Here is a 26,217-nt window from a genome sequence, read left to right on the forward strand (position 1 = left end):
AAATGACAAAAAGCACTTTTTTTTTTACTGGTAGGCAAACATTTAAGAAGGGTCTTTGTCATTAATTAAACTTGTAATTTAATAACACATCAAATATGGACAGACTGGAACCTACATGTTTAAAAAAAACTATCTAATTATGATTGTAGTTATTCTTTTAGTTAATTTATTTTGAAAATATTGAAAATCTTACATACTCCACCTTTAAAGTGTTTCGTTTCACTGAAGTCGGTCTAAAGTCAGCTGCCGGCTTCTGTTTTCTTCCTGCGGTGTTATTTCAGTCCAGATTTATGATAAATCCCAACAGCTTCCTGTTGCAGAGGATCTCTGTCCACTGGGAGAGACCTGGGGAGGTTCTGTAGGAAAGCAGGACCTCTCTTTATTTTCATTTTGTTCTGGACGTTAATCTCATGAAAAGAACCCGCTTTTCTTTTCGCTCCCTGTCAGAAATGTGTGTCTAGACCACAGGTGTCAGACTCCAGTCCTGGAGGGCCGGTATCCGGCAGGTTTTTGTTGTTTCTCTCGACCAACACAGCTGATTACAATCAAATGGATCCAGCAGCTTCTTGTCAACCTGTTTATGACTGTTGGTCAGGTGTGTTGGAGCAGGGAGACAACAAAAACCTGCAGGATACCGGTCCTCGAGGACTGGAGTTTTACACCTGTGATCTGGAGGAATGAAGCGTGATGAGAAAATGTTTTCTGACTGCTGCGGTGACCAGATCAGGCAGAAAACCTCAGATCTACAGTACCTGACTGGTTGTCAGACTGGGTCGACATGTTCTCGCAGAAGTCCTCCTGGGTGGCGGGCTGCAGGTCTCGGTGTGGTTCTGACAGCCTCTGGCTCGGGGCAGAAACCTCTGGAACTGGTGGTTGAACTGGAACTGGAGCTGAGACCAGACTCGGGTTGGGTTTTGACTCCGTGTTGGAGTCTTTATTGGAGTCCTCAGTTGGAACAAGGTCGGACTGATCCATCTCAGTCTCTCCTTCCTCCTTCTCTTCCTCCATCTTCCTCTCCTCACCCTCCTCCCTCCTCTCTCTGCTGCTTTCGCCTTCCTCTGTCACTTCCATTGGATCCTCCTCTTTCTCCGGCTCAGCTATCTGATCCTCGGTCGGCTTCTCCTCCTTCACTTTCGGTCTTTGGTCATCTTGGTCGCCCTGCAGGTGGTCTCTGAGTCCTGCTTTGGCTCTGCTTCTCTCTCCCTGCTCATCGCTCTCCTTCCTCTCTTCTTTCTGGCTCAGAGTTTCTGTTTGAGGACCAGTCTGACTTGAAGGAGAGGCTGGACTCAGGAGAGACGGGGGAGAGGACAGAGGAGAGGTGTTTTTTGGCGGGGAGGGCTTTAGAGGAAGAGGAAATGCGTCTTCGCCGCTCGCAGGAGTCTGTGATTGGCTGGAAAGTTCAGGCGACTCCGTAGCTGGAGATGCGGACCGCGCCGCAGCGTGGCCGTACGAACTGGTCTGTGGCTGTCGACCAGAAGACAGGGCGATGATTTGAAGCTGCCTCGCTGCAGACGGCGAGCGTTCAAAGTGGTTAGTAATAGTTAACGGGTCGTGCTGGGGCGGTTTGAGCCCTGCTGGCGGCCGGCTGGTGGGAGATGTCTGGCTGGAGGGAGCAGCGGCGATCGGCTGGAGGGCAGAGGATTGTCGAGGAGCTGCCGCTCGGTGACTGTTGGGAGAGTGAAGCCTGGGTCTCAGAGGGACGGCTCGAACCGGAGAGTAGAGAGCTGTGGGACGAGACGATGAAGAGGGAGACTTTAAAAAGAGACACACATAAGGTACTAAACAAAAACAAGAAAACAACCAATTCCCATGTGCACTTTGTTCCCATTACAACCAGTAGGGCTGCTCGATTATATCAAATATTATAATCACAATTATTTTGACTGAAATTGAGATCTTGATTATTTAAACCAATTATCCAGTATTTATAAACAACGCTGCGCATCGTGGTGTTCTAGACTCCGTGTCGTGCATTATAACCGTCTAATGTACGGTTCTGAGTTGTTTAATCCGCTTTTACCGCTTATATAGGAACTATTTTACGTTGGCCTGGATGTACGTTTTATACCAAACAACCGCTGTCAGGCTGCAGCGCGTTTCTCTCATTCACCTGTTAAGACGGCTGATCTGAACCAGCTGGTTAACGCGTTGCTATGGTAACGCCCTGTAACAGAGGGATATTAGTGTTTAACTCGCCGAACTATGTATAGGGAAAATAATGCAGCCAGTTGTCACTGACAATGGTATAAACTATGTTTAGGTGAACCTCCACAACCTACTGCAGTAATTCTACATTGACCTGCAGCCGGAGCCGACTGAGACTGGCCGCCTGGGAGTGCTTTAGGACGGGAGAGGCTCCCGCTGCTCCTTCCTTACAGTAACTGCAGAACAATATGTGCCTTCAAGTCAGTCGCCAAAACACCAGAAAAGTCTCTAATAACTCCAGTAAAAGATGCTAGATTTGTCGCTTTTAACAAAAAAAAAGTCTCCAGATTTAGCGAGAAAGTCTCCAAGTTGGCAGCAGTGTCTGAATGAAAGCAAAGCGGCTGTGGGAGGAGTTTACAGCACAGAGCTGCAACGCCAGAGACGCTCGATTAGCAGCTGAAGACAGCAGGAGAGGAAACTGCAGAGAGAAAAATAATTACACCTTTTAATTTTTATGATCGTTGAAAACTCAGATCGTAATTGACATTAAAATCTGATTAATCACCCAGATCTAACAATCAGTACAAAGATAAAACATTTCATGTTTTTTCTCATCATTTTATTTAATCTGCATCTACTTTTGCATTTCAGGCAGCTGTCCATTAAAATATATATTATGGGGTGAGAAATGAGATAAAAATAAGGTGATGTCAGCAGATTATTGTAGTCAAGGTTCAGATGAAAAGCAATATCCATAGAAGGCCGAGTCTTTGAGACATGAAGACATAAGATCTCCAGTTTGTATGAAAAATTATTAGAACTGTTTAAAACTAAAATTCGTCAAAGAAAAGATTTAAATGTTTCGCTCTCAGACATCACTGCATTAAAAACTGTAATTCTGCAGTAAGTGATAGAAGCACATGGAGAAGTGATAACTGTGTGAGTTGCAGATGCAAGCTTCTAACTTTACTGTGCACAAGAGAAGCTGCATGTTAACCTTCTGCAGGTCATTCTGTCACACATGCATCAGTTTCCCAGGTCTTCTATGGAATGAATGAACTCTGTGGCTCTGAATCAAAGACCCGAAGAAGCTTCTGGATTTCTCAGCGACGACTCTGAAGGGGAGACTCTGTGGCAGGTTGTGTCAGAGCAACGATACGTGATTCATTTTCTGCATTATTACAGACAAATTCAGCAAATTTCAATAAATTTTCCAACAAAACAATGCAAAACCACATTCTGGACAAAGTCTGCAGAAGAAGAGGGAGCAGGAATAGATCTGGTCCGCTGACAGTCCGGTACCTGCATCCTTAAATAAAAGAATTTAAAAACCTGAATAAAAGAAAAATTCACACTTATTTTCCACATCATGCCGTGCTATCGGCATGAACATGAAAAGGAAAACAACAATCTAATACATTTAGTTTGGATAATGTTTTTATTCCCACACAGGAGCCAGCGTGTGGAAACAGGATCCTACAGAGCTGCACTTTCTAACAACACCTTTTGGTTTGATGTTTGTTTTGCAGTATTTGTCTTTAGCCGTTTCCAAAGCATCAAATAAATTCTTTAAATAGTTTTTTTTTTAAAAAGACATAAACCCAATAAAACAAAACAAAGGAAAAAGTCGAAACCACAGTGACAAAAGCAAAGAAGTCAGTCGTTAATTTCTTTTTTCTTCTCTGAACGACATTTTAAAACAAACTATGTGGATTTTTATGCTGCTCCTGTGAGGATTTATGCCCAGCTGCTCTGAGACCAGCTCTGAGGCACCTGAAGCATCGCTGAAAGCTCCTTGGAGGGCCTCCATTCAGCCACTGACAGAAAGCTTCTTGTCCTTTTTAATCAAAGCTCATTTGTTGCTTCATTAACATTTTGCTAATTTGGTTTTTCTATTCAAATGACTGAAGAAGCAGCGGAGTAAAAGGTTGACTCGTTGTGGAAACTGTCTCAGGGAAATCTTTCCTTTTCTTCAGAATATCAAAACATTGTGATTTAATGAGCAAAATCTTCATGAAATAGTTTAATCAAACCATAAAATATGGACGGTCTACCTCGGTGGGTATGAACAGCGTTTAATCCTGGCTTAGAAAGATGTAAATAAGATGTTCAGCTACTGTCGCTTCAGCTGCTGCTGCTCTCTAACTAAAGGAAGACAATAATCCAGTGTGATCGCTCAGCTCTTAACCTACTTGGAGGAGGGACGGAAAGGTGGCGGCTGGGCGTGGTCGGGCTCTCCGTTGCCGTGGTGCTGGGCTGCGGCCGTGGCCTGAGGGGAGGGAAAAGGGGTCCGTGAGGGCGAGAGAGAGGTGGCGGCGCTGAAGAGGGGGGCTTCAGTCGAAGGGAAGGGGGAATGGTGAGGGTCCCCGGGGGAGGCGGCCTCAAGGTGAGACTCTGGAGCTGCAGGGGAGGAGAGAAAAATGCTCAGGTGCAAATCATCTTGTCACTTAAAGCCTCCCACAAACCTAGCAACAGTTACTAGGCACGGTCGCTACGGAAATGGATTCGATAAAAACTGATTGAAAAACAATGTACCATCTCTCTATATATATTTATTTTTACATTTCCTTTGTGCTTTGGGTGCATCCCTTGTAAACTTCCACCTGTGTGGTAGGAAAAAATGAACAAACCACAAAATCCTCACAAAGAAGCTGCTGGGGAGGAGCAGGCAAACCCACGCGGCCATATTTTTATTAATTTACCACAGCTTTCACCAGAGGGTGGACTTCGAAATGAAAGCCATGGATTACCAAGGAGCCTAAAGAGGTTTCAGTGTCATGAGGGCTGGGGTGCCGTTAAGCCAAACAGTATTGTTCAGGAAGTGCACAAACATAGACTGTATATAAAAAGATGGGCGGAGCCTCCGTGACGTAGGTTTCTGAAGAGCTGAATTGAAGCTCGGTGGGCGGTTCCTACCATCGCCATCTTGGCAGGGGCATGCGTGTCGTCTCACCCCGAAAATACAAATATGGGCAAAGAGGTGGAGCTGAGAGGGCAGCCGTGAGCGTCATGGTGGATGATTGACATCTAGCGAACTCCGAGCTTTCTGTAGCTAAGAGCTAACCGAGCTAACTCAGAGATAACGAGCTAACCAGCTAACAGAGGTAAACGGGCTAAAGCTAAGTCACGTTGTTAACCGGCTATTAAACCGTGGTTGTTCTACATTCTTCTTACAAGCAGGAGATTGGGTACCTGTCAATCAAAAGGACACGCCCCTAAATATGTCGAACTTCGAGATTAAATTACTTTTAAACGGACGAGTTAGAAATAAATTCACTCCCCCCACAGTTGTCATGAAGTTAAACCTGACTTATTAAACCTAAAATGGATTTTTGAACCAGGCTGTAAACATGTTTATTTCTGCTTTGAAGTTGGTCTTTTTAACATGGGAGTCTATGGGGGTTCGCGCTGTTTTGCAACCCCTAGTGGATGAAGGGGGAAGTGCAGTTTTATCCACTTCCGCATAGACTTCACTTTTAACCGCCGGAGGCTCCGTCCATCTTTCTTATACGGTCTATGTGCACAAACTGAATGGGACTCTATAGATGTGCGTGTGGATACAGGAAGCTTCAATTTAGGCTGAGCTAAAAACTTTCTCCAGAACAATTCATGTTTAGAGTCCTTTAACCAGTCCGGTCCTCGACATCTACGTGCAACTTTTAGAAGCATCCCTTCTAAAACACACTTTTAATCAGAAAGCTGAATTCCCTTTTCTGCCCGTCATCCAGCTCTGCAGAGGCCTGGCAACGAGCCTTTCGTATGATTCAGATGTGTTAGAGAAAGGAGGCACCTAAAAGTTGTAGGACGGTAGATCTGGAGGACCAAACTGGGACATCCCTGCCTTTAACTGATTGTTTTCCTGACGATATCCAGGATGGCTACTTAACTGGGAGAAGTACTCAAATTATGCCATTATCAGACATTATAACTAAACTGAAATGCTTGATTGTCGAACTGACAGAAAATCAATCATTTTATCTTGACAAGCAGCCAGTCTATTGTTAGCATTTTAACCGTCAAACTGAATGAAAATATAATGACAAGTGTGTTAAAAAGTCCAACTAAAATCAGCTTTTCTGGACAGAAGAGCACTGAATTAAAAACCTAACTGCTTTCCAGGCAGCAATACTAGATTTAACACAGATTATACAGAAAACACTGCATCAATATTTCATTTATTTCACATTGATTTGCTAAGTGCATTACCTGCACTTCTTAAGTTTCTGCTCCTTTACAAACAGCAGGCCAACATTTAATTAATAATTTGAACATTTTTCTTATTTCAGTCTCTGACTCTTGACCAAAGCGATGGCACAGTTTTTTAATCATAGACGGCTCTCCTTCAACACTGTCTGCTCTCTTCTTCACTAAAGAACAGGTTAATTGTCTTGAATAGGTGTTAAATGAGGAGTAAAATAGCTTCTTGTGTGTAAACCCATGTTTGTTTGATTCAAAAACAGACAATATTACTTGATTAGATCATGAAAAGATTGTCGAGAGGTTTAGTTGAGCTAGCATGCTATTGCTGGACAATGATATTGTGGAAGGAGAATGAAGAGGTAAAAATTCACTCAAACTTTTAGTTTAACTTTATTCAATCTCATTTTCTCCTATTTAATTATCTTTCAAGGTGATTTAACTAATGGGCAAAAGATGCAATGAAAAACAGTAAACCTATGATGCTGCCATGTTTCTCTGGTGTCTGTGGCTAATCCACAAACTGCACAGGCTAAACTGTAATATCAACCGGGTGTCTAATAGGTCAACATTGTTATTTCAACCCAAAAAGACTAATCTTTGCCAGTAACACAGATTAATAAGTGGTAAGAGCCGGTGTGAATGTTTGTCAGCCACAGCACAGCCAAGGAATAACAGAGTTTAGCAACAGCTAGCTTAAAAATGAAAAGAAAGACATTGCATGCAAAAGTAAAAAGTGCATCTGCATAGGTGTTTACCTGAGCGGAGGTAGGGTTAGAGGAAGGAGCAGAAGAGGAAGACAAGGAGGAAGAGGATGACTGTGCAGGTCGCATAGCAGACGTAAGAATCAGCTGCATGGAGATCAGGAAAAAACAGGGAGGATGAGGAGGAAAAAAGAGACGCCAACAGGGATACAAGCGTGGATGTGTCTCCAGTTTACACACAGTAAAACCTCTAAAAACTAAAGTTAAATGAGAGTTTTTTCTTCAATAGTTTTCACCAACAGGCAGAAGGAAAAATGGAAAGTGTGTAGTTTACAATGTGATTGTGTATTTTTAATCCTGAGTGCAGCTTTTCACAGGTTTCCGCACCATCCTCACTGCTAGTTAGAACCACTTGACTATCCAACCCAAACCAGATCATAGTTTTCCTGTAACATTAAACTGAGATCCTCACTGGAACCAAATCCTCCCTTTTTAAGATAAATAATTTATACATTTCCATTGACAAGCAGTTTGCTTCTTCCTCCCTCAGGTTAATGTCTGGGTGTCATCCTCGCCACCACTCAATCATTCCAGTCCATAGACTGAATATAAAAAGATGGACGTAGCCTCTGTGACGTCACCTGTAGGTTTCTGAAGAGCTGAACTGAAGCTTGGTGGGCGGTTCCTACCATTGCCATCTTGGCAGGAGCATGCGTGTCGTCTCCCCCGGAAAATACAAATATGAGCTAAGAGGTGGAGCTGAGAGGGGGGCTGTGAGCATCATGGTGGATGATTGACATCAAGCGATCTCTGAGTTTTCTGTAGCTAAGAGCTAACCGAGCTAACCTGGAGATAACAGGAGCTAACCAGCTAACAGAGGTAAACGGGCTAAAGCTAAGTCACGTTGTTAACTGGCTAAAAACCACAATTGTTCTATGTTTTTCTTACTTGAAGCGGGAGATCGGGTACCTGTCAATCAAAAGGACACACCCCTAAATATGCCGAATTTTGAGATTAAATTACTTTAAAACGGACGAGTTAGAAAAAAATTCACTCCCCCCACAGTTGTCATCTCTGTTCCAGTCCCACATAAATAATGTCACTTGCGCCGCTTACTTCCATCTGCATCACATCTTGTGTCTGGATCTACCTCTCAGACCCACCTGTGCTGCTATTCTGGCTCACATCGTGGCTATATCCCATCTTATTAACTGCAACCCTTTTCTTTTTGGTTTGCCAGACTGGTCCCTCCATAAACTGGTTTAAGCTGTGCCACCTGGATTATTTCCAGAACTCCCTCATTTAGTCATGTTATACCCGTCCTGCAGCAGCACCACTGGCTCCCTGTTAAATGGCACATGATCAACAAATCTTCAAGGCCATCAGCAACCTGACTCCTCTGCATCTCGCTGAGCTCCTTCACATTAATGTACCCAGCCGTACTCCCAGATCTTCCTCCTCCAGCCGACTCACCCTCCCGCCTGCATGCTTATCCACCATGGAGTCGAGAGTTTTCAGCTACTCAGACCTCCGTCTACAAGGTTTCTGCCACTGAAAATAAAACCTTCATATTCTTTCTCCTTTAACTCTCACCTCGTAACATCTTTTTAGATGTACACATTCCCTTTAATTCTGGGACTGGAATGACCTCACTTTACTTTGTTTTTTATTATATGTTATTGTGGTATTTATTACTCTTCCTGTATGCTTTTATCGTGTCTTTTAAATGGTGACCTTGACTGCTCTGAAATTACCTTTAGATGAAATTCATTACTATAATTATAAAACAGATTTGTACAATTTAGACATTTTTTATATTTATACATTGTTTTCAGCAGATCACGCGCTGTTAAATTGTTTATATTTGCCTATAAATAAAAAAAGTGTCTATATCTGATACATCCACGTACATTAAATCATTTTATCAATTAAAAATATCATTAACGGTAAACTATATATTCCCAAACAACTTTATTCTGTCTGATTAATCCTTTCATGCATGAATTTTTTTTAAAAAACAAAGCAACATTTTTTTAAAAAATACAGTATTTTACCTCTACAGACATATGCAACGATACTTTTTGTGTTTATTAGTTAAATTTACAATTTATCATGATTTATGATTTTTTTTAATGTATTTGATAAAATATGTATAAAGTAATATATTGTCATAATTATATTATGTAAATCTTCTATAAAATATAGCTGCATCATTTTCTATTCCTATTTATTGCAAAGGCAAAGTTGCATAATTACATTATGTTCAATTATATCTTATATTTATTTATTCTCCAGTGAGTGGAAACGTGGTTTATTTACAAAAATACCATCCTCATTCATGAATATGCAAGAAAAAGCTTGTAAATAGGTGTCCACTATGCCACTATGCATGAAAGGGTTTTCCCATTATAGTCCATGTAGGGCCATACGTATTATTTATGTACTTTGTGGGAATTTCAGGTCACAATTGATTATTTCTGTATTTGATCCTAATCTCAGTGACATTTATTGCTGAGTTATTATTTGCACAATGATTGTTTACTTGAATAAGGACATCTCAGATATTTGATCTAAGCAGATGGACAACAAACGAGAGCCTGTCCCTTTAGGAAGGGTTACAACAGACTTCAGCAGTGCAGCGCGGAGCTTTTAATTGTTGTTTTCTTGCTGTAGAGCATGAGAGCAGCAGAGTTTGTGGCTATTCTGTTCATTTGTGTGTAAGACAAACCAAACTGTTTGTTTAGTAGTGGAGCTACTACCTGAAGTTCTACCTTTTTTATATTGTGTAGTTTAATAAATCAACCAAAAACTGTTTTTTTTCTGAAGATACTTTACATTTTTCAGGAACACGGGTCTGGATTGAAATGGGTTTTAATGGAAACCTATATTAATTTACAACATACATCAATATGTAGCATCAAACAAGTGGCCATGTCAATATCATTTGTTTTGGGTTTTTTTTCTTCTACAGCAAAACGTTCAAGCTAATTTTAGAACATATCACACATGACAATAACTGCAGTAGATATTTAGTTGAGAAAATGGTGATGTAAGCATGTTTTTAAGCAGAAAGCTCTTCGTTTCTGTGTTTCCAGACAACGTTTAGCAAAAGATTAAAGTCTGGCCTGCAACTGGTTCATTTTAATACTGGTCATACTGTCTGCAGCTGCATGCGATGCTGTGTACCTTGTCTGCTGCAAACTGGATTACATGTGGAAATCTATGTAAATGTGGGTCTGTGTGAGTCTGTTTACCATCTGAGCTCTGAGGAGCACCTGGTCTTGGCCAGACCCCTTGAGGCCTTTTCCCAGGAGCAGGGTCTGCTGGGATACCCTCTGCCTGACAGAGGAAGGGCTCTGATTGGCTCGCGCAAAACAAGGTGTGCCCGTCGGGTGAGCCTGTGACACCTGGAAGAAAGAGAGGAGAGGAAAGGACAAAGGGAAGAATGACAGTTAAAGAACAGCAGCAACAAATAAGTTAAAAGGACCTGTATACTGTTGCAGGAACTAGGTTGGTCCTTTCTTAATTTTTTATAAAGCCATATTCCTACAAAAACTATGAGATTATGGCAATATTTCTCAAAACATTGATTATAGTCAGGATACTGTAAGAGAGAACTGTAAAAAAAAAAAACAACACTTTTTTGAGTCTGAAAGTAAAACGAGTATTACATATGTATATATACATATATACATATACATACATATACATATATATATATATGTATACATATATATATACATATACATATATATATATATACATACATACATATACATATATATACATACACATATATATATGTGCATATTAAAAATGCATCGTCCAACCGTACCCATATGCAATACTGAGATACTATGTGCAGTATTGAGAAACATCTCTATCTTTACCAATATTTATCTATCTAATGCTACAATGCACGTAGTTATAGTCATATTGCTGTATATAACACTAGAATACACTCAAGTCACTTTACCCAGACTTAATTTTATTGTTTATATGCTGCACATACTTAATGTACATAATAGTTATCTTGTATATTGCATGTTTCTATTCTCCTGCTGTTCTTTAACAATGCGTCGCAACACTGGAATTTACACACTGTAGACTGATAAAGGCTTATCATATCTTATCTTATTCCATTTCTGTCATTTCTTGAAGAAAATCTATTCGAAATCTGGCTATAACTTCATGAGTTATGTTGCTAAAAGATATACAGACAGACAAATTACCACATTTCAGAGGGAGGTAATTAACTAGTGACAGGTGAGGGTATAAAAGGTGCATCCACCAAAGGCTCAGTTTTTCCAAGCAAGGATGGGTGGTGGCTCGCCTCTGAGTTCATTCGTGCATTTTCAGTAGGTTCAAACAAACATTTCACAATGGCAGGTCTCTTGGCATGGACAGAGCTGAGTAGAAGGAGTCTCACTGTGTAAACCCCCGGGTCAGAAACCACAGTTGAACCTTTGAGCCCTCAGGCAGTGCTGCGGGAGAAACAGCATTGCCACCATGAAATGAAGAGGACTTTTGAGAACTACATTCAGTAAACACAGACCACTACTGCATTTAGTGCAAGTGGGTGGAAGTAGCTCAGGAGGAAGAGCAGTAGTCCTTCAACAAGAAAGTTGGATCGATTTCTACATGGTGACGTCCTGACTACATGCTGAAGTGTCCCCCCCAACGTGCCTCTTGGGGTATGAGTGTTTGTGTGTGAATGGGTCACAGTGACATGTAGTGTGAAGTGCTTTGAATGGTTAGTATGTCGGGAAAAATGCTATACAAGTACGACTCCATTTCCATTTACAGAAATATAACCTGAAACTGCATTACACAACATACACTCCTTTCCAAAGGTTGGGGATCATTAGTCAGCTTTTTGTATGACAGATGCAGCATAACCTGTACAGGTGAACTTCATTTAATTTTCTCCAAACTTTTTAATTCACATGATCACTAGTGTTTAAGTACTCATTGGATAACATGCTGTTCTCTAACAAGATGATTAACCACACGTAAAAAAAAAAAAAAAAAAGTGAATCAACCACTAAATGTTCTGGTTAAATGGCAGCTCGTATTTAAACAGTCCTCTTCTTCGTAGTGTTGACATAATAAAAACCAAGATTTAGTTACATTTTCTTTCAATAAACTGTCCGAGTTGAAGGAATTGCATGTCTGACATTCAGAATACAAGTGTAGCACGAACTTCTTACAATTTCTTTCCAACAAAAAGTTGAATATCACGAACGTTTTGTTGGCAGTATATATCCTTCCTGTTAAAAGGGAGTTTTTTCCTTCCCACTGTCGCCAGTGTGCTTGCTCAGGATGGGAGATTGAGTTTGATCTCCCCAACTCAATCTGTTGGTTTCCTTATATAGGCTATTATGAATTGGCTTTCATTATGTTTTTTTTCTTCTGTCTGTAAAGCGTCTTGAGATGGCATTGCCGTGATTTGACGCTATATAAATAAAGTTCAATTGAACTGAATCCTCTGCTGAGTTCTCTGAACACAAGTTTCAGCTTTATTTTTGGGACAAACTGCTTCTACATGCCAAATAAACTAGACTGTCATCAGGCTCTTATCAGGAACCAGTGTCAATGATGGGTATGTGCCAGTTTAAATGGCCTGGATGACTTCATATGAACCATTTCTTTGGTAATATTTTCTAAATTAAATGAAGTTATCAGTGAACTCACTGAAAATAATTTTTTTGGACTTATATTGACTTAATCGCTTACCTGTCTATTGGGTGGACTGGCTGGTGTGTGAAAGGGAGTGATGGGAGTGGAGTTGGACCCAGGCCTGGTGTTCCCATTGGTCAGGCTGGTGGAGGTCTTTGTTGACATTGTGGTGTTGCTGTGCGTTGCAGAGGAGGATGGCGTAGAGGAGAGTAGGGATGAAATGGTGGTCGCTGTAACAGAAGAGGAGGAAGTGGATGTTTGTGTGGCAGGAGATGCTTTGGAGGAGCCTGATGGGGAGGGCAGGATGGGTCGAGAGTACGTGCGGAGGGCGGGAGTTGCAGTGGTGGTGAGTTTAGGGGGAGCTGGGACGAGGATGTGGGGGGAAAGAGCAACCCCTGCTGCTGCTGCTGCCTTCGATCTGTGGGTTGCGGAGACGGAGGGAGCAGGGGTGAGAGGGGGAGGGGGAGAGGAGGTGGTGGGAGTTAGCGTGGGTGCAGGGGAGTCAAGGAGCATGGGGTTGGGGGTGAGCCGAGGAGGGGTGGGGGTTGTAGGTGTCGAGGGGTCGGATGATGGGGTTGTGGTCTGAGGACTGGTTCCATTGGTGGCCTGTTCTGATTGGCTCTGCTGAACCAGCTCCTTCTCCATCATTCAACACTGAAACACACTGAGACAAAAAGAAGGAACAATTTAGTGGTTTTATATCTCAGAAAGGAAGACGAAGAAAGTAATTCAGTTCCAAACTTTAATGTATGAAGACATGACTGAAAAAATATTACCTGCTTCAAATCAGATGTTAAAATGACTTAAATCACATCAAATTTCCGTTATATAGAACAATTATACAATGGAGCAGCACAACGTGAGTTACATAATAACGGCAATCATTAAAGACACACTACAGAACTTTTGCCATTTTCCCCGTCACACGCCCCCTACTGACGGCTAATCCAGCATCCATCTTGTATCCTGCCTGACCTGTTCAGTTTTTAGCATAAAACTGCAGTTCCCCCTTCATCAACTAGGGGTTGCAAAACAGAGTGAATGCCTGTTTAAAAGTAACTTAATCTCTAAATTCATCATATTTAGGGACGTGTCCTTTTGATTGACAGGTACCCGATCTCCCGCTTCAAGTAAGAAGAACGTAGAACAACCGCGGTTTTTAGCAGGTTAACAACGTGACTTAGCTTTAGCCCGCTTACATCCGGTAGCTGGTTAGCTCCTGTTAGCTCTTAGCTACAGGTAGCTCGGAGTTCGCTCAATGTCAATCATCCACCATGACGCTCACAGCCCCCCTCTCAGCTCCACCTCTTTGCCCATATTTGTATTTTCCGATCGAGACGACACGCATGCCCCTGCCAAGATGACGATGGTAGGAACCGCCCACCGAGCTTCAATTCAGCTCTTCAGAAACCTACAGGTGACGTCACGGAGGCTCCGCCCATCTTTATATATTCAGTCTATGATCCTACCTTACCTGTTTGCTCTCACAAGCCAGCAAAAGACTCTCATTTTGTCTCTTTCTCTCTTTTAATCTTCTTGCGTTTCTTTGCTGAATCAGCTACGTTGCCTGTTTAAAACTGTGTAAAGAGAAACTCTGCTGCAATGTCATGCAGATATAAAAAGTTGTATAGTGTTGGTTGCTCAGCCTCGGGATGCTGTTTGGAAGCAGCGGCTACAGAAATGCACATGATAGATGTCGCTGTGTCATCAAACAAGTCTGGAACGCGCAGCTTTAAGGTCAGAAAGTTACGTAATGCGTCTTTAAAGCCTAATCCAATTAAAAACACACATCTAATCATTCATCATTTCTCACATACTCATGCAGATAAAGAACACAAAAGCCCTCCACCCACCAATCCCCTTTTACACAAACTCCAATCACCAATATCAGACTTGATGCTGCATAAATACAACCTATAAATAAAGACATTGTATTTTATTCATCATCATCATCATCATCACTGAACAAAAGCTGAGTCAGAATGCAGATGTAGGATGTGAGAAACTATTACTGCTTCCACAGCAGGGAGGAGATTGGTGTGAGTAGCCGCTCAGTGCTGCTATTAAGTGAGATTTAATAATTGATCATCATCAGTGTGAGCAGCTATATGAAAGCAGAAGTTTTGCCATTTCGCTGTTCTGGAGCCTTCATGAGAGTTAACACCACAGCAGCCAGACGAGGTAGAGGACCGGCTCTGCCGGAGCTTTTCCATCCTGTTAAAAGAAAGTTTTTTTTCCTTTCCACTATCGACTGCTGCTACGTGCATGATCAGGATGAGGGACTGAATCAAAGTCAAGGCATTCAGCTGAGGATCTATTATTTTGTATGAAAACAAACAGGTTCACAATGAACTGGTTTGAACTGTTATGCGTGTAAAGTTCCCCGAGATGCTGCTGTGAATGTGCGCCATGCAGATAAAGCCCAACTGAACTAAAGTGAATTACAACGGAGGAAAGACATCAGCAGTGATCGTACAGAAGAAACTGTTGCTGCTGAACAATCTGGGAACAGTTATAAGACCATGTCCAACGATTTGGACTCCATCGCTCCGCAGTAGGAAATAGCATTCACAAGTGGAACCCATTCAAGACAGAAGACGGTCTTTCCGGGAATGGAGGACATTCCTGCAAGTTCAGCCCAGTCAGACCACGCAACGCTCAGAGACACTGCAACAATCACAAGACCTAATCTCAGACTGTCCAGACCTCAGTTAGCCTGTTAAATGGTAAAGTTCATGACAGAACTTTAACTTTAACAGAACTTTTATTGTTTGTTTTGTTCCAGCCGTGCCTACCCTGGGTGCGTGGGCCTGTGCCTCTGCGTTACTGCCAATGCGTTGCCCCGGTGCAAACGGCTCCTTGGATGGGGTTTCCACTTCTGATCCGTCTGTACTTATCGCTCTCATTTACATGTATCTAAAAAGGGGGGTTGGAGGTATCTTTTTATATAATGTGTCTGTCTGTGTGTTTCCTTTATGTCTGATTTTTAACTGTAAAGTGCTTTGAGTCACATATTTTATGTTGGAAAAGGGCTTCATAAATAAAGTTTGATTGATTGATTGAGAACAATTAGAAAAAGACTGAACAATCATGACATGTTTGACAGGGTTGCATGAGAAAGATACTTCCTACTAACAAGAAGATGTCTTGCAAAGCTGCATTGTAACAAACCAGAAGACAGACCAAGCGGAGATGTTTGGAGGAAACCAAACACAGCATATCAACACAAATGCCTCATACCAACAAGCCCAGTGGCGGAGGGCTGATGAAATGGGCTTGGCTGCAGCCACAGGATCTGGACCATGAACTCCTCAATACACCAAAGCAATGTGGAGTCAAACGTGAGTCATCCACAGACGTCCACTGTCGCCAGTGTGCTTGCTCAGGATGGGAGATTGAGTTGGACCTTTTAACTCAATCTGTTGGTTTCCTTATATAGAATGTTATCAATTGGCTTTCATTATGTTGTTTTTTTCCTGTCTGTAAAGCGTCTTGAGATGGCATTGCCGTGATTTGACGCTTTATAAATAAAGTTGAATTGAATTGAATAGAAAGGATCAGTGACATGTATGATGTGGGGCCCTATACTGTCCACAATGTGGCATTTATTGTGGCAATAAAAATGGAAGCTTCATTTGGAACAATTAGTTTTCTTGAGAAAACTAACTTTTTTTTCAGAAATAACATGAATTCACCGTATGATTACATAGAAAACACAAGGTTACAAAATAAAACAGAATTTATAGGTGAAAAAAGTAGAAAACACTAAATTTGGGGGAAAAAAAAAACAAAAAACTGATTTTAGGACCCTTCACATGTGATCTGAACAGCTCCAAACAATATCTTAAATGCCTGAAACCAGTCAGCCAGATCTAAAGATGATGAAAAGGAAACCTCTTCAACAACCAGGACAAGAATTCAAGCTAGTGAAGCTCTTAGGATCACTGATGTTGAAGCGAGAGCCGCCATCTGTTTGACTGACACTCGACACCAACAGTACCAAACTGCAGCCATGTGTTTTGGTTTAGAGCCGTGGGAAAATTTAATGTATGACGGAAACTTTAAAGTCTCCATTCATTTCATTATAGCAAATATTTTACTTTTAAAAAGTAAATATTAAGAATCCATCCATCATCTTATTTAAATACATTAAAACATTACCTTTTGTAAAATAAAAAGTTCCTTTATATCAGACATAAACCCGAACTGTCAAGCGAACAAACCACTGCATTTGGATCAATAATAATCATTTGTTGCAGCCTGACTGCAACCTCTCACAGGGCTTCTTTGCAATGAATCAGCCATTAGATGTTACAACTAGAAAGCCAACAAACAAACAAACGAGACAGCAGTCAAATGCAAATCAATTACTATCAAATGCAAATCCCTCACATGGGAATTTAATGTACAGAAAAAATATTTACCCTCCTTGTTGTGGTTTAAAACCACCATCATCATCCTCTAATCGCTGAAGAGTGTGTTCAAATATTCCTGCACTTTTTTCTTCATCAGATAAAAGTTGTCCGTTTTTAACCAAATCATGTTTGGAGGTGTAATAACAAACTTCCACTTTTTTTTTAAAGAATCTTTTTAAAATGCAGCTGCTTCATTATCATTTGAATAAAACAAGTAGAAAATATCCTCCTCCCATTCCTCCACAAAAGCAGAAGAGTTTTCTATAAATACAAGTGAATGAAATGTTTAACTTTTGCATTTGGGAAGAAGAAAGTAAACTGATATAAACTTTATAGACATCCAGCTCACACATTAGTTACCTAACTCACTGCTCTGTGCGAAATATGCTTTCAACCCATTTCAGATCACATACAATGATGAAAATATTATTTAAGTAGAGTATCTGTGTGTGCTACGTTATAAGGATGTGCTTTCCTGCATGCAGTTATAGACAAAAGAAAGTCTTATAATCTTAAACTTTTACATATCAGGACATGATAAGAAGCACCTGGTTCTTCTCAGGTGGTAAAATACTTATTACATTGCATCATTTTTTATTTAACAAAAAAACTAAGGCAAAATGCAAAAGTAGCAGAGGAAATGCTAACTGCTGCTACTGTTTATTGAGGCTTGTAGCATTTCAGTAGGGCTGGGCGATATATCGAATATACTCGATATATCGTGGCTAGTCCTCTGTGCGATATAGAAAATGCCTATATTCATCGAGTATCCTGTTGTCACGCAGTTGTTTTTAGCTGTGGGCGGGGTTTCCTCCCTCCTCCTCGACTCTGCACCGCTTTGCACAGAGAGTTAAAGATAGCGCACCTAGTTACGTACATAACGTGAGCTACGTGCTACGTCATGAGAGGCAGCGTGTAGCCACTGTTGCCAACTTGGCGACTTTCTCGCTAAATCTGGCGACTTTTTGTGAAAAGCAACTAGCGACAAATCTAGTGACTTTTACTGGAGTTATTGGAGACTTTCCTGGTGTTTTGGCGACTGACTTTAAAGCGCATATTGTAAAGTTATTGTCAGAAGGAGAGTCTCTCCCCGTCCTAAAGCACTCAGTCGCTCCGGCTGCAGCTGCAGCCAGTCAGAGGAGCAGAGAGGACACCTGCACGACTCCACCTACAGTCACAATGAACAGCCAAATCCGCCACTGATCCCGCTCTGGATTACAGAGTGGGACGTAAATTGCAAAGTTTTTCACGTCACACAAAAATAATTAATTCTATTTGATTACATTCACAACCTCTGTCACTTACTCACCTCATCCACTGTGTGTGACACAAGCATATTTATCTGGCTCCTCATGTCTCTACAAAGTACAGAAAGGAGTGGGAATCAAATCCTGAATTAAAAACTGTCTGAAGCCGTTTATTGGAGACGATACGAGGACATTCTGCCTGGATTATAAGACTGATTTCTACGCTAAACTCTGCGATTAAAAAAAATACACAACTCAAAATCCATAAAGCAAAGCCTTATAATAGTTCATCATTTGAAAAGTCCCCCCTAGAGCACCTATTTTCATACGTTGCATTTATTACATCATGCAAAGTCACTTTGTTTTAAAATGACACGTTTCTGCCGCTGCTTTAACTGTTCAATAAATGCGGTTTTGATCAGTTTGCTTCGTTACAATTTCATCCTTTTGGCATGGATGTTTAAAATCAGCATATCTTGATGCAGTATGAACAGTTATGTTTTAATATAGACACAAAATCATCTTACTGATGTGATTGTATGCACCAAAGCATTCATTCAAGGCTAAGGTAAATATCGAGATATATATCGTATATCGTGTCATGGCATAAAAATATCGGGATATTACTAAAAGGTCATATTGCCCAGCCATACTCGGAAGGTTCTTTAGGTCTGGACTTTGACTGGATCATGGCAACACTTTGATTCTTTTCTTTTTCAGTGATTCTGCTGTAGATCTGCTGCTGTGTTTGGGATCATCGTCCTGCTGCATGAACCAGTTTCAGACAAGCTGCAGCCTTTTAACAAATTACCTCTTATTTTAACTCTAGAAGACTTTAGGATAAATAAACCCCAAATCATCAACCCTCCACCACCGTGCTTCATCATTGGCATGAGGTGTTTTATGCTGATATGCTGTGTTTGATTTTTATCCAAACAATCTTCACTGTGGTCTGTTCAAAGGACATTGTTCCAAATATCTCCTGATTTGTTACGATGCAGCTTAGAGAGAAGCATCTCTTTCCTGCAGCACTTCCATACCAGCCATATTTGTTTACTTATTTCATTTTAGAGTCATGAATTTTACATTTAATAAGCCAACTAGGCCTGTCACAGAAACAAATTTTGCCAAACAATTAATTGTCTCAGAAATGATTGAGGTAAACAATAATACTGCACTAAGTGATTATTGTTGTCATTTTCACACCCTTTCAAAGATCAACATACTTTAGTTTCTAAAGAACATTTAGCTCAATATGCAGACTAGTTTATGCTCATCCAGTCCCCATTCAGCTAAAACAGATCAGGATTTCTCCTGGGGTTTTAGCAACGTGGAACATATAGTATCTAAACACCATGTAACACTGTTACATCGTCTATGGTAAAGCTCATATAAGGGGACATGTTTGGACCTGACCAGGGGTGGAATGGTAAAATTAAACATCTTTTATCGCCTTCAGTATGTCTTTTTCATGTCATTGTAAAGTTGTGGAAATGCTAGGCAATTCCTACTAGCTGCATAATGTTTGCAACATTTTTCAAAATGTCGCCTTTTTCACAACATTAAAGTGCAGCCTTGCTTTACCAACCACGCTGTCTGAGTGCACGCCATGTTGCACCGTCCTGTTTGTGTTTAATCTGTCGGTTAAACACTGATTGTGGATTGTCAGGAAGTTTAAGATCTCTTTCCCCAGATGGGAAAACTGCAGCTGATGTGCAGATGGAAGCTTGTTGTATTACAGTGTTTAGTTAATACTGTCTTAAAACAAATGTGGCACTCAAGAGAAAAAAAGACAAATGAAAATTACTGCGTCTGGGAAACTTATTGCACACATTTTTTCTTACAGGCCTAGCCTGTACAGACTGAGATGTAACTCTTGGGTTCTTTTACTGTGTCTCTGTGAATACACAGCCTGACTTTTGGTCGAACTTGTTGCAACGTCATACTGGAAAGATTGGAAATGGATGTTTTTCATCTTGTTAATAATTTTTCCGACTGTATATGATGGACTCTAAACAGTTCAGAAATGGTCTTGTAATACCTCCCAGACTGATTATCTGTCCAAGATCTTTGCTGATATTTTTCCTCTGTGTCATTGTGTTAACACACACACACACACACATGAATATTCAGAGCAGCAAAGCTGTGAGTTTATCAGCATATGATCAGCTGATCTAATGCATTTGGTCAGCAGCACCTGTCTGCTACTTAACCTCATGTAGAAGCAGTGATGATGGACTTCTGCTTGCTGACTTAGTTTTCACTCACTAAATATTTACATGCTGTAACATGTGATGTCTTGTAGTCAAGGCCGGATTATCCAATGGGCATTATGGGCACAGGCCCAGAGGCCCATGCCCACTTAGGGCCCATGTGGGGCCTAAGTGTGGAAAAGACCAGCAGTTTGGACATTAAACAAAATGTATATAAAGCCAGATAGTTACGCCACAGTCTCCAGTGTGTTGCTATTGGTACCATTTACTGAGAGATGTTAGAAATGCCATTTCACAGTGTATCATTAAGAATTTTAAACAATGTTGCGGTGGGGAAGGGGGGCCCTGGAACACTCTGGGCCCAGGGGCCTGTGCACTTTTAATCCAGCCCTGCTTGTAGTTAATCAGATGTTTTATTCGCCTAATTTTAAAAACCCGTTCAGAGAGAAAAATGCTTATTTGTGTGTATGCTATCATGCCCAACCCTATAAATAAAACTGTGCTTTCTTCTTAAGTTCTCTAGGCTCCAAATGGTTTGTTCAAATGTCAAACCAACAACTTAAATATGAAAAGTTTGGTTAAATAGTGAAGAAAAACAGATAATCCTCTTCTTTTTATTGCTTAAAACTGTTATTTCTTTCTGAAAATGATCTTATTTATTGAAAAAAAGAAAAACCTAACAGACTAATTAAGTTATCTCTGCACAACTGAGCTGAAATCGACAGGTAAGGCTTCAGGAGCCCCACGGTCACAAATAACGAGATGGGAGCAAAATGTGGCCTTTGGGTTTCACCAGCAGCGAAGTTTAAACGGGTGCTGAGCCTGCAGGTAAGTCTCCACGCAGGCAGGTGCTACTCCAGATGCTGACATCTGGCCCGCCGCCTGTAACGTGGACGTGTCAGGCTCGCATTTTAACGCCGCGCGAGACGCGGCTGATCCTAATGAGTCACTAACGCCGCATGCTGGTGAGTTATAGGCCAGAGATCATGCATGTGACTATCAAAGAAACAGAGAAAGAGAGAAAAAAAAAGATGGACACACAGGCCTTCACTGAGGCGAAATCTCACGATACATACATGTGTGCAGCTTGCTTGTCCACGTTGTGCGTGAAGCGTTCAGGCGCCTACCTGCTGAGATCGGCGTCGTCCTGCGGTTTATTCCCGCTGTCGTCCATCCAAACACCAGCGCATGTTTAGAAAGTCTGTTGCTCTTATCTGATGAACGAGCCTGGGTTTTTTTTTTTTGTTTTTTTTTTAGAAGGTTGAAATGGGCGTGTAAGAAGGCTCACTTCCTCGTCTGACAGCGCGAGGGCTGCGCGTCCCCCTTCCCCAGACAATAATCTCACCAGCCTCACCTAGTATGTGCTTATCCGCCAGTAGCCTCTGAGTCTGAGGCAAAAACAGCAAAGTTATGATGCAAAACAGGTCCGCTGGTAATGTGCATGGGATTGCATGCGTGTGTGTCGCACTTTGTTTAGGGTTTCATCACATCCCGCGGCTTTTCCCCCCGCGAAGCAGTCCGTAAATGCGGCAGCCAGAGGCGGAATGAAGCCCGCTGTCCTCCGGTGAACCGCCACCGTCTCACCTGGCGGGTCTGCGGCGGGATTCAGGCCGGCTGGGGGCCACGGTGTAGCGGCTGCGAGGGCCTGGACAGTCCGCTGCTGGAGAAAAACGATGGAAGAGTTTGTAGCAGAGTGACAGAAGCGAGACAGCACCACTCAGAGCTCAGGAGGACTGCGCCATGCACGCACACTGATGCTGTTTGCACCAATGGCACAACATTCTGCCTCTATTTGCACAGAGTAGTTTAAATAAAGAAACAGAAATATATAATATTTAGTGAAAAGAAAATGACAGAAAAGTGCGTAGCAGACAAATTTCTATTTTCTTCATGTTAGACTGTATTACAAATTATTTTAAATTTTCCATTCCATGGTTCACACCTGGTTTGACAAGTAGTTACACCGAAGTGCATTTTAATTTAAATGTACCTGGGTTATTAATGAAAATATTTTATGCAAATGTTATCTGATAAATACAATCTACAAGGAGGTTTGAAGCTGTACATACAGTATTCTGCTGGCTGCTTGACAGTAAATCTGATTCCCTTCCACCGCTTGCAGCTGATTCAGAAAAACACAGATGAAAATGTGCATTATATGTAGGCCTATAGTAGTATTGTGAAATGGTCTTGACCCACTCCTCATTTCTTTATATCCGAAAAGAAGAATAAAAATTTGAGTTGTGATTTCCTGAAAAATGTGTAAACATAAATGAAAAGACTGCAAAAACTGAGTTTGTACAATTCTAACACTATATATATATACACACACACACACACACACATATATATATATATATATATATATATATATATATATATATATATATATATATATATATATATATACATATAAATATATATATATATGTGTGTGTGTGTGTGTGTGTGGTAACTGTGGTTTTTTGGTTTTTTGTTGCTAAACTGATGTGGTCATGTGACTAGCACGCGCGTCAGTAATCCGATGAGCCTCTGTCATTGGACAGACAGCTGGACGAGCACCAATTGACAAATACTCTGCTGCGTCACAAACTTTAATCTGCAGGTGATCAGGCAGTCACGAGCTCACCGGAAGTCAGGCGGACTTTCTTTCAAGATAAAACAGGCTATGTGACCCTTCTTATGTCATTTCAACTGAGAAAGTCATTATTATTATTATTATTGTATTATTGTATTTATTATTGTAGTGATATTATATTGTCAGCTTTGATGTTGTGTTTTGAAACTAAATGATTCATTTAAAAAAAGTAAGCCACCAAACAATTATCTTGCATGTTCATTACCCCAAAACATTGTGTATGTTACATCCAAACATGTTACAGAAGCTGAGAAGCTTGAATTATTTAACCTTAAAAATTTCACCATTGTGATACCCCGAATTAAATATTTCATTATTTCCAGATCAGGAAGCAATTTTCATGGCTTAAGTAATTTCTTCTCAAAATCTGAAGAAACTGACCTTTTTATTCCCCAAACGACCACGTGGTTTTTTTACAGAACCTGTCTCGTGGAAGTAGATTTTGTTTCATAGCCATGAATTAGGCTATTTATGAATTAGAACTAAATGTAGTTATGCCAAGTTACTTGTATTAATAATCACCGTATACATTAGAAAATATAGGCTTTTATTTTACAATTTTGAAGCGGAAGTGCACCTGTACAGTCAGGATTTGACTCTGGAGTTGCTAGGGTAAAAGCTCCATGGCAACCGGATCGCGAGAAGAGAAAAGTTATGATTTGACATTTTTATCTTTTAACACTGAAGACAGATCCGCAGCAGAAGATGACGCGTCTCCCCAGAAACTCAAAGCCGGGAAGAGAAGCTTTGCCCTGAAATAAAAATGCCATCAACAAAGCTTATCAAGCCCAAACTCGTCGAGTCCACCAAGAAAACCCTCGAAAGAAACAAACCTGTGAAGTCCAAAGCAAGCAACGGGACAGAAAGTGAAGTCAAAGCGCCCGCTGTGCGTAAAAGCCGCGCGTCGAGCTGCGCGAGGTGTCCGCAGCAGCGGGGTCGGTGTGAGAGGACCTCCACAGGTGTGCAGGACCCATCCGCCAGACAGAGCGAGAGGAAAGCCAGGTCTACATCTACCGCCCCCAAACCTTCAGAGAACACCCTCAAAACCAGCGCAGACCACCGGAGGGCGATCAGCGCCGTGAGACAAGCCGACGTCAGCCAGAAATGCCGGGACGCGAGCGCGTGCGGGGCGCAGAGGGAGCAGCGGGGCCCCAGAACTGAAGCGAAGTATGCCATACAGAGGTGAGACGGACAGGAGGGACCTCAGGGGACATCAGGGCATCCTGGCCATAAAAACAGAGAACATCTGAGTCACAAACACAACATGTTGCTCAGAAAGTGGAAAAGATTTTTATATGTTCGTCTCAACAATTTTCATAAGTGATCCGAGACCAGAAACTGCTCGATTTGGTCCAAAATCTACTAAAAAATTTAAACATAGAATCTCCAAATATTAAAGACTTCCCTGAGTGTCAGTGATTATACAGCTGTGCTCATATGTATTCATCCCTTTCATTAAAGAAAAGGCTGAACTTACAACAGTCATACAGATAACTGGAGACTTAAAAGAAGAAAAAAATAACTGAAAAAAATTAGCAAAAATATAATTTAGTAATATAAGACACTGTTTTTTCACTTAATTGAGTTGAAGAAAGAAAACAAAAAAACAAACAAACAAATGTGTCCTGGACAAATTAGAGCACTGTTCTGTTGAACAGTGGGACAAAATACCTGTCAACAGGTGCAGAAGTCTGACTGAGAGGAACAGAAAACACCTGACTGGAGCGGAAACATTAAAGGATTGTTCAACTAAATATTACTTTATGACTGATGTATTATGTAATAAATTATCTTATTTGTTTGCTTTTTGAAAAAATATTTCTATTGAACCAGAATTAGAAAATAATGTCATGATTTTTATAAAAATTTAATTTATTATTGCTTTAGTCAATTTCAGTTTGTTTTACAGGCAGCTGTTTTTTTTCCTTCTTTAATGAAAGGGTATGAATAAATATGAGCACAACTGTACTGTTAGCTGGAAATACTTTTTGCATGGAAGACAGTTTTGTTTGCTTAGGGTTAGGGTTAGGTTGATAGTTGATAATAAATGTGACATTTTGTTTGTTCATTGGGTGAAACTCGGTTACATTTAGTTTAACCTGCATGTGTTGTCCAGAACTCTAACAAAGAAAGACCTCTTTGTTTTAGGATCATTTTAAAGACATAAATTAATAAGAAATGATTAAGTATAAGATGGCCTGTCAGCAGAAGCAGCTCTGATGACTGCATGAAACATCTGAGCAAGGACGGTCTTTGCTATGGGCAATGTGGGCGACCGCCCAGGGCGCAACCTTTCTGGGGACGCACATCCTAACGGCAGTTCTCCAGACTAATACCGCTCATTTCCTTGTCAAGTTAAGTGCTGGAGAAGTTACTAACATGTCAAATTCCTGCTGAGATTCATGTAGGCCGACATGATGGGGGGGCATGATGGGTGGTTTGCCCAGGGTGCAAAACTAGCCAGGACCGCCTCTGCATCTGAGAACAAATTATCAGTTGACATAAATCTTTCATATAACATAATGTATCTGATATTTCACTTTAATAAACCATATTTAGCATCAAGATAATATTAATTGTTATTGGCTGATTCAGTTTCCACTCCTGTTAAATACTAAAACACAAGTTTTTTTTTATTTCGCTTATATGTTTTATTTATCTTTAACTTCCAACTTGTAATATCTTTGCAGTTGTGCTCATATTTATTCACCCCCTTTCATTAAAGAAGGAAAAAAACAGCTGCCTATAAAATAAGATGAAATTGACTAAAGTAATAATAAAAAAAATTATGAAAATCATTACATTGTTTTCTAATTCTGGTTCAATAGAAATATTTTTGTTTTGAAAAGCAAACAAATAAGATAATTTATTACATATTACATCACTCATAAACTAAGATTTTGTCCCACTGTTTAACAGAAAAGTGCTCTAATGTGTCCAGGACCGATTTGTTTGTTTGTTTGTTTTTTTCTTTCTTCA

At 40.8% G+C, this 26,217-nt stretch overlaps 2 protein-coding genes across 4 annotated transcripts in view; one reads left to right on the forward strand and one right to left on the reverse strand.

Annotated features, from left to right (window-relative positions):
• LOC306771104 (polyhomeotic homolog 3) overlaps positions 1 to 22,250 on the reverse strand; it is a 35,412-nt gene extending 13,162 nt beyond the window's left edge. Inside the window, exons 1-6 of one of the 3 annotated variants that reach the window (XM_079260165.1) lie at positions 21,728 to 22,250; positions 12,783 to 13,389; positions 10,301 to 10,453; positions 7,101 to 7,193; positions 4,338 to 4,545; positions 753 to 1,724 (exon numbers count right to left, since the gene is read on the reverse strand). In XM_079260165.1, the coding sequence (XP_079116291.1) occupies positions 753 to 1,724; positions 4,338 to 4,545; positions 7,101 to 7,193; positions 10,301 to 10,453; positions 12,783 to 13,373 (2,017 nt within the window). In that variant the 5' untranslated portion in view covers positions 13,374 to 13,389; positions 21,728 to 22,250. Of the gene's footprint in view, positions 1 to 752; positions 1,725 to 4,337; positions 4,546 to 7,100; positions 7,194 to 10,300; positions 10,454 to 12,782; positions 13,390 to 21,676 lie in introns of all 3 variants that reach the window. The other 2 variants (XM_079260166.1, XM_079260167.1) reach the window with 2 other exon arrangements.
• A 1,751-nt stretch (positions 22,251 to 24,001) lies between these two features.
• Positions 24,002 to 26,217, forward strand: part of LOC306770977 (uncharacterized protein) — a gene marked incomplete at both ends in the record, with an annotated part of 10,896 nt that continues 8,680 nt past the window's right edge. The window contains one exon of the mRNA XM_079259997.1: positions 24,002 to 24,420. Coding sequence (XP_079116123.1) covers positions 24,002 to 24,420 — 419 coding nt within the window. The remainder of the gene's footprint in view (positions 24,421 to 26,217) is intronic.

The sequence above is a fragment of the Telmatherina bonti genome (genome assembly GCF_933228915.1).
Source record: "Telmatherina bonti genome assembly, chromosome: 20".
In the NCBI taxonomy this organism is placed as follows: Eukaryota; Metazoa; Chordata; class Actinopteri; order Atheriniformes; family Telmatherinidae; genus Telmatherina; species Telmatherina bonti.